General features: G+C 42.6%; 1 protein-coding gene across 1 annotated transcript; it reads left to right on the plus strand.

Moving 5' to 3' along the window:
* Positions 6,448–6,861, plus strand: LOC109835412 (pentatricopeptide repeat-containing protein At1g08070, chloroplastic-like). The gene has a single exon (XM_020403387.1). The coding sequence runs from the start codon at positions 6,448–6,450 to the stop codon at positions 6,859–6,861; it is 414 nt and encodes a 137-aa protein (XP_020258976.1).

The raw sequence follows: 9,488 nt of genomic DNA on the forward strand, positions 1-9,488 counted from the left end.
GGTCTTAGACCGAATGGACTTCCGTGCATGGCCAAGGAACGTCCGAAATTTAGTCCCTACTGGAAAGGAACCCTCAACACTAGCAGTGGTAAATGAACAAGCGCCGGCTTTCTCAATTAAGCCATTAATGGCAGAAGGTGTCAAAGGGGCCAACTCACAAATAGTCTCGCCCGAACTATTCTCCAAATGCTGAAATAAGTAATCAGCAAACTACTTCAAGCTGACCTGCTTCTTCTTCTTCGACAGAGGACTCATGCTAACCATGGATGTATGATAATGACACGTAAGGTCCCAGAGCGTGTCATACATGTCAGAGGAATCCCTCTGTAGTTTTCCCAACTGCAAGTTAGAGGGAAAATACTCTTGATATGGACAATCTCCCATTGGAAGACCATAAACCTTGTGCATCTCATGAAGAGCTAACCCCAACTCTCCACCGCAAGTCAGAAAAGTGTTACTATCAGGGTTATAAAACTCCAGCAATGCCAAGAAATGACAGCTGCTGACCGGGAGTCCATACATAGTGGCCCGTATAGGTGCATATAACCTGCTATGCTTTAGCTCAGTCTCCCAACGTCCCAAGACATAACCAGTCATACGAGTCCACCACTTCTTAGGCGGCAAGGACGACCAACCGAAACATCTGAATTCCTTCGGGGGTAACCTCCTCCCAAGCCTAGCCAGACGATTCCTCACAGTATGGGCGACTGCTGATACCTCATCCGATGGTGCTGTATCAAGTCCCAGGATCACCGGTCGAAGGCCACGAATATAATTATAACCATCAGAACCTAGGGTTTTCTGATAGGAAATAAAGCCACAATGAACTCGGTCATGGTCATCGGTAAGATTCCAGGACATCTGTCGCCGTACAGCCTGCGTCTCCAAATAAGCGAAAGAATGCTGACGGGGAATAGAAGGAATATATAAAAGATTCCCACCATCATCATTCAACCAATGTTCGTCACCAAGAATCAACTTAGCCGGATCCTTAGTATGGTCCCCGAATAAATAGTCCGGCTTCTCTAAAGCCTGGGTAGAAATGGAATCTTCAACAAAGGCAGCATCGGTAATCAGCTAGCGTAATGAACGGCGACCCCCATCTCGTATCAATCGACACACCCCCTCAGAACGACTCTCGTTGAACTGAGAGGTCAGGCCAATAGCTTGCCTGTCAACATTAATAGTGAATGTCTCCCGGTTACAACCAGTTGTAGCATGAGGAGGAAAACCTTCTGCGGGGAACTCAACTGCGATAACACAAACATGGAATCAGAAAATAATTCATGAATTATACAATGATTGAATTCATCTCACAAGCTAGTGAGATAGAGTCATTCATTGAGTGATTGGCGAGACGATTTCGAGTGTGCGGTATGCATCATCACGTAAGCAACGTGGTAATGTACCCCGACCCACGTAGTGTAATACAACACGAAATCGCCCCAATATACCGGAAGACGTGAATTGGTCAAGCAAAACACGTCTTTTGAAACCTCGATCCTCGCGAAGGAGGACGTCGGTTCTTCCCGAATGACCCGTGAAGGGGTCAAACGAGTGCATGACAGAACCACAAATCATCCTAAAACCTCGATCCCCACGAAGGAGGACGTCGTTTCTTCCCGAGTGACCCGCGAAGGGGGCAAACGAGGGCATGATAGAACCACAAATCATCTTAAAACCTCGATCCCCTCAAAGGAGGACATTGGTTCTTCCCGAGTGACCCGCGAAGGAGTCAAACAAGGATACGGAAATCATAAAAGCTTACCCCCGTAAGAAGACACTACGGGAGCCCCCTCTCACTATGCTGAGAAGATGAACGACTCCTATGAAATCGCGATCGGCGCGGAGACATGGTTAACCTGCAATGAAAGTCAACGGATCAGGTACAATCATAAATCCAAGAACCCGAAATTTAAAAGGAAAATTATGAACTTTGACTAAAATCTTATAAACAAAATAGGATTTTACAGTTGAAGTTTAATTAAACCTATGGGTTTTATGCATGCGAACAATGGGTTCAAATTACATTTAAAACCTTCATAATCAACTTTTGGGTAAAATACCCAAAATACCCCTCATATTCAAGGTTAAATTTTAGCCACGAACACATTCGAATTTGGCCATGATCGAGGAAAGAAGACCATTGTCCTCAATATCTCACAATTTCAGCCAATTTTGCAAATAAACCCCTCTACAAGTTTTAGCCAATTTTGCAAATAAACCCTTCTACAAATATCGGTCCAATTTGCACATACATCTCTCAAACTTTTGGTCATGGGTATATAGTCCAAATTCTACAAATCTCAGCCCTAACATTTTAGCCCTTTTGCAAATAAGCCCCTCTACAATGTTCGGTTGCCTTTTTGCAAATAAACCCCTCAACAATGTTGGTCTTTTTGCATAAAGCACCCATCAAAATTTCAGCCAAATGGGCATGAAATTTCAGTCCACTTTTGCACAAAAGCCCCTCAAAATTTTAGCCCTAGTTTTGCACAAAAACACCCCAAATTTTGGCTATATTCAAAACCCACATTCAAGATTCAATCTTTTTCACAAAACCCACCTCATGAGGGCAAAAATCTATGACATTTGCATACAAATTCATGGCATATCATCATTACAAGAATAAAGTTTCGATCTTTCTTGTAAAACCTATGGATTCTTAACTTAGAATGCAAGAAAAGAAAGAGTTCTTGAAGAGAAGATTACCCAAATTGAGAGTTTGAAAACCCAACTCCAAAAGTCCAAGTCTTGAGCTTGAAGATGCAAAAAACCCCAGCTTTGAGAAGAGACAAATTTCGGCCAAGAATAGAGGAGAGGATTTTCGAAATTTTGTGGGGTTTTTAAAGTGTAAAAGTTTGAGGGGTTTTAGAGTACTTGGAGAGGAGAAGTTCGGGTTATGAGGAGTTGGGTTTGGGAGGGGACTTCAGGAGGAAGAAGAAGTTTAGGTGGAAAAGAGTTCTATTTGAAATTTGGGAGTTTAAGAGGGAAATGAAAGTACAAGCATAAGGAAACAATAAAGCAAAAAAAATCTCGGCCTTGGCCGAGACACCCACGGGTGTCTTGGCCCAGGTCGAGCCCCCAAGTATTTTTCATGATCCAATTTCGCCTAATTTCACCGGTGATTGGCTATTCTGATGAAAATCAACACAAAACAACGTCGGGCGATCCAAAACCCTAGGCTAACGCCAGTCAACATGTTATAATAAAAGTCAACATCGGTCAATGCGTAACCCTAGATCAACGCCACTCAACGCGTTGCGATAAAAAGTCAACGTCGGGCGATCCGAAACCCTAAGGTCAACGTCGGTCAACGCGTAACCCTAGGTCAACGCCACGCAATACGTTACGATGAAAAGTCAACGTCGGGCGATCCGAAACACTAAGGTCAACATCGGTAAACGCAAAACCCTAGGTCAACGCCAGTCAACACGTTGCAATGAAGGTCAACATCGGGCAATCCGAAACCCTAAGGTTAATGCCGGTCAACGTGTAACCCTAAGTCAACGCCACTCAACGCTTTGTGATGAAAAGTCAACACCGGGCGACCGAAACCCTAAGGTTAATGTCGGTCAATGCGTAACCCTAGGTCAACGCCAGTCAACGCGTTGTAATGAAAGTTAACGTCGGGCAATCCGAAACCCTAAGGTCAACGTCGGTCAACGTGTAACCCTAGGTCAACGCGTTGCGATGAAAAGTCAACGCCGAGCGATCCGAAACCCTAAGGTCAATGTCGGTCAACACGTAACCCTAGGTCAACGTCACTCAATGAGTTACGATGAAAAGTCAACGCCGGGTGATCCGAAACCCTAAGGCCAACGTCTGTCAACGCGTAACCCTAGGTCAACGCCAATCAACGCGTTGCAATGAAGGTCAATGTCGGGCAATCCGAAACCCTAAGGTCAAAGCAGGTCAACGCGTAACCCTAGGTCAACAACACTCAACGCGTTATGATAAAAAGTCAACGCCTGACGATCCGAAACCCTAATGTTAACGTCGATCAATGCGTAACCCTAGGTCAATGCCACTCAACGCGTTGCGATGAAAAGTCAGTGCCGGGCGATCCGAAACTCTAAGGTCAACGCCAGTCAACGCGTAATCCTAGATCAATGCCACTCAACGTGTTGTGATGAAAAGTCAACGCCGAGCGATCCGAAACCCTAAGGTCAACACTAATCAAGGTGTAACCCTAGGTTAACGCTACTCAACGCGTTGCGATGAAAAGTCAACGATGGGCGATCCAAAACCATAAGGTCAACACTGGTAAACACGTAACCCTAGGTCAACGCCAGTCAACGCATTGTGATGAAAGTCAACATCGGGTGATCCGAAACCCTAAGGTTAGTGCCGGTCAACGCGTAACCCTATGTAGGCGTCTAAAAATGCCTATAGGTGTCTGCGCATAGCTCGAGACAAAGAGAAGGCGATGAACGCCATTATCCGAGTCAAAGAGGATTATCTGACACCGACAAGCGTATGAAGCAAAACAAGTGGCCCGCGTGCTCACCGGCCAGCTCCAAGTGGTCAACACGCTCACCGCCCACTTCCAAGTGGCCCGCATACTCATCATCCACCTCCGAGTTACGAAATGTATGAAATGAATCAGTGAAGCATACGAGTCAACGTGACACGCGAAAGATGTCCCGAGTTCCATACTCTAATGCAGTGGGTAGCATTATGTATGCTATGATTTGCACTCGTCCAGACATTGCCCAGGCAGTCAATGTAGTGAGCAGATACATGGCTCAACCAGGGAAGGCACACTGGGAGACAGTAAAGTGGATCCTTCGGTATCTCAGGGGTACCTCAGATTTGGGTTTAGTTTTTAATAGGAGTACTTTGGGAACCTCAGTTGTAGGTTTTGTAGATTCTGACTATGCAGGTGATCTCGATAAAAGGAGATCTTTGACTGGTTATCTTTTTACTTTTTCTGGCTTAGCTATTAGTTGGAGATCGACTCTACAGTCAACAGTTGCCTTGTCTACTACAGAGGCAGAATACATGGCAGCAGCAGAAGTGGTAAAAGAGGCCATTTGGTTGAGAAATCTCGTGAGTGAGCTTGGACTACAGCAGGAGGCTACTTCAGCTGTATTTTGCGACAATCAGAGCGCAATACATCTAAGCAAAAACTCAGTACATCATGAGAGGACAAAACATATTGATGTCAGATATCATTTCATTCGTGAGGCAACTACTGAAAGGAATATCACGATGAAGAAGATTGGTACTGCAGACAATCCAGCTGACATGTTGACCAAACCCATCCCGACCTTCAAGTTCAAGCATTGCTTGAATTTGGGAGGCATTCGTACTTGTTAAGTGGCCCCTTTTGGGGCATTGTTTGCAAGATGGGTGAAGACTCACTAGTTATTGGTGTCGGCTCAGTTTTGGAAAAACTTCACCGAGGTGGAGATTGTTAGTCAACAATTGAGGCTGGCACTTTCGGTGGCCTCCGTTGTTGACATCAAGAGAGAGGGGAGAGGTTGTCTCTTTCGTTGAGGCTAGCCAAAATTGTTGACAAGTGCCAGAGCACTCTTGTTGACATTGGGGAGCTAGAGCCGCAATTACAGCTGATGAGGGAGACGGGGAGCCTGTCATTGTTGACAAATTGAAGGGATTGAAGCCTATAAAAGCCCCCCTCTCTTCCTCGGTTGAATGCACTCAAAACTCTAAGAAATCCAGCAGAGAGTGAGTGAGAGCAAAAACAAAAGAGAGTCTGCTAAAATTTTGTATGTACGTTGTATTTGAGAGATTGAATATAGTGAAAGCCCCCTCTTGCCGTGGACGTAGATCAATTTGATCGAACCACGTAAATATTGTGTTTGTGGTTGTCTCTCTATTCTCTGGTTTAGTGGGTAATTTCCCAACAAAATATGTAGTGTAGCATCTTAAGGAACAAAATGAGTCGTAAAGAACAAAATGAGCATTCTAAGGAATAAAATGAACGGCTTTAGGAACAATATTCTTTATTTAATAAAGATAGAGAGAAAGTTGATAAAGATGTAGCATATTTAAAGTCGGAAGTAGCTAGATTGATTTCTGAAATAGAGAATGTGAAGTCAAAACATGATAGTATCAATAAGCTTTATCAATATAAAGCTAAGTTTGGTAAGAGTCAATCGTACTTTGCACAGAAACCAGATGATCCTAAGCAACCTACTCAAAAACATCCACCAACAGGTAAGAAGCCCGATTAATTTTAGCACTAAGTTTGCTACCTTAGCTGAATTTCTACTTCCGAAAAGAGGAAAGTTGCCTTTCTGCTTAAAGATGGCATATTTCGTTTACTTCAAATACCGAACTATGAAGAGAATATTATATAACATCAACTCGATCTTCCATCATACAGCTCTGAGTTGAATAATCCCCCATCAGTATATGATCTATATATACGTAGCATGGTAAAAATAATGTTATGCCAGACCTAAATATCAGGCTATGAAGATGGCTGACCGAGTTTTCAGTAGTATGGGTTCTAGCAAAAATGTTGCATCGTGGAGTTGTATGGTCTCGGGTTATGCTAAGTGCGGGAAGATTGAGAATGCTCGTATGGTCTTTGATGAGATGCCCAAAAAGGATTTGATCTCTTGGACTTCGATGATCAGCGGGTATTCTCAAAATGGAAGATATAAGGAGGCAGTGGAGCTATATGAAGAAATGGGGAAGCAAGGAGTAAAGCCTGATGAGGTTACTTTGGTTGCTGTTCTTTCGGCATGTGCACATTTGGGTTATCTTGATTTCGGCAAAAGAATTCATCTTTATATAGAAAGTGATTCTATCGGGCGTAATAACTCCAGGCTTTGCACTGCAGTTGTTGATATGTATGCCAAGTGTGGTCACATAATGACTATCATGTGATTTATAACTGCAAACAATAGTTATACTCATAATTGCCCCATTTAGACATATCTAATTCAAATTTGTTCCACTTATCATCAATTATACTAGGTTTCGTTTCTGTTTTGTAAGGTCTTACGCATACAGTATGCACATAAAACTTGTAAGCATCTAGTATTGAATCTATCTTTAGATCCCAAGTTAACTTCAGTTTTTTACTTAAATCCTTAGGTATATTATATTCTCACGTAAACTTAAGTGCTTCTGATGGAATTGGCTCATTCATGTCATAGACAGAGGACAAGCAATTTCTAATCATATTATTATCAATATAATGGTTTGTGAGATGTAATGGATTTCCTATGTTTATTGAAGAGTAAGATATATTCATAAGGGATGAGCTTTGCGAATAAAGCAGTAGAAATGAAATTCTAGCCGATGCAAAAAATCTCACAACCCAATGCAAAAGCCTTCTCAAACATCCCCCAAGCTCTGGCAATTGAATTCACACCACTAATCAACCTAATCCTTTTCGCTCAATAAGGATTGGGTTAACTTGGGTCATTCCCAATGGCAGCCATATTACAAAAGTTCTTGGTAGCAACCATAGACTATTTCACAAAGTGGATAGAAGCTGAGCCACTAGTGAGAATAAAAAAAGATATCTACAACTTCATCTAAAAATCAATCATGTGCAGAATCAGAATGCCAGTGGCCATCATAACTAACAACGGTACCCAATTTGATAGTAAGGAGTTTCGCAACTTCTATGAGGAAAGGAAGATCCGACTCAAATTTGCATCAGTGGCACACTGTAAATGTAATGGTTTAGCAAAAGCAACAAACAAATGCATACAGCAAGTACTGAAGAAGAGAATAGGCCAAGTAAAGGGAACCTAAGTCGATGAGCTCCTTGGTATTTTGTGTAACTTACAAAACTCCACAGGGGAAATACCATTCTGATTAGCATACGGAGCGAAAATAATCATCCTAGTAGAAGTCGATATGCTTACTATATAGCTACAACATTTCGATGAGGAAGCCAATTTGATTGGCCTTTAGAATTAGACTTGACCTCATCAATGAAATAAGAGAGAAAGTAATTTGGTCTTTGATAATCAGTTAGTAGCGCATCACTTGGCACAACAATAGCCAGGTCTAACCTTGAAGGTTAAAACTAAGAGATCTAATCTTCCAAAATGCTACCTTCAATAAGGAAGTCAATCATGGAAAGCTCCCCGCAAGTTGAGACTGGCCCTACAAGATCATAAAAGAAGTCTACTTGGGAGCCTACTGGTTGTAGAATAAGAATAGAGAAGTCTTGAAGCATCTTTAGAACATAGAGCATCTCAAAAAATATGTTGAATAAATGTATTTGAAAATCTTCATATCAATGATAAGCTATTTATCTTTTTCTCTAAAATCTTGTACAAGGAAATGAATGCAGCAACAAAAAAACCATGTGACTTGGTCTTCACTGTCTCATCCAGGGTACTCTAAGACCTTGTTATCTTCATGAGTAAAATCAATGCACAATAAAAAGGCTTTACAGGCACTTCAATGATTCACACAATGCAAGGTAAATTTCCCTAAGAGTAAAATCAACGCACGACAAAAAGACCTTAGAGTCGGTCTTCACTGACTCACACAAGGTAAGGGAAAAATCCTTGCGGCTCGGTCTTCACTGACTCCTCCAAGGTACTCAAATACATTAGTATCAGTCTTCATGAGTAAACTCAAGACAAAGGCCTTAGATTCAGTCTTCACTGATTCACAGAAGACAAGAAAAAATCCTTGCAAGCTCAGTCTTCACCGACTCGCCCAAGGTACTCAAAACCCTTTAGAATAAATTGTAGGAATCAAAAATTAACTATAGGTCCCCGCACGCGGCTCAAGATAGAGAGAAGATGATGAATGTCGCTATTCGAGTCATAGAAACTCATTTGACAATGACAAATATACGGAGTGAGTCGACGGACCATACAAAGCAACGGAACAACAGAATAACAGAAACACGAGCTGATCGGGAGCCCCACGTTGCTTACGAAAGGTGAAGTGCCCCTCGTATCCTATTTATTCCATATGTGATTCAACCATGGAAGCTTATAAATCTCCTCATCAGCTTTCCAACGCATCTTAAACCACGTAATTCCGAGTTTGGACGATAAAGATACGGTGGAAACAGTTAGAACCGCAAAACCAGGTACAGGCAAAAAGTTTGGCCAAGACACCAAATGATGTCTCGGCCAATGCTTGGCCGAGACACCAAATGGTGTCTCGGCCAAGGCATGGCCGAGACACCACATGGTGTCTCGGCCAATGCTTGGCCGAGACACCAAATGGTGTCTCAGCCCAAGCTTGGCCGAGACACTCACGGGTGTCCGCAGACCCGAAAATCTGGTTTTGGCAGTTTGAAGCTGTTTTTCGATCCTTAATCGCCTGGATTTATTTCAACTGATAGAATATCATCCAACAATATGGTTAAGTGGTTGTAACTGAGGATAAGAGGGAATCGGCCATTCTTATCCAAAAACAGAGGTCCTAAAGCCAATAAATACAGCCTTTATTTTTTTAGATCTGGAATTCTCGAGCGTCGGTGAAGCCATGCCGAATTGAGGACTGAAGAGCCACGAATTTTAGAGAGGAGG

The sequence above is a fragment of the Asparagus officinalis genome, chromosome 3 (assembly GCF_001876935.1).
Source record: "Asparagus officinalis chromosome 3, Aspof.V1, whole genome shotgun sequence".
Lineage (NCBI taxonomy): Eukaryota > Viridiplantae > Streptophyta > Magnoliopsida > Asparagales > Asparagaceae > Asparagus > Asparagus officinalis.

Bases quoted from the DNA above. Each gene is read 5' to 3' on its own strand.
- LOC109835412 (XM_020403387.1), top strand. From the start codon at position 6,448: ATGGCTGACCGAGTTTTCAGTAGTATGGGTTCTAGCAAAAATGTTGCA.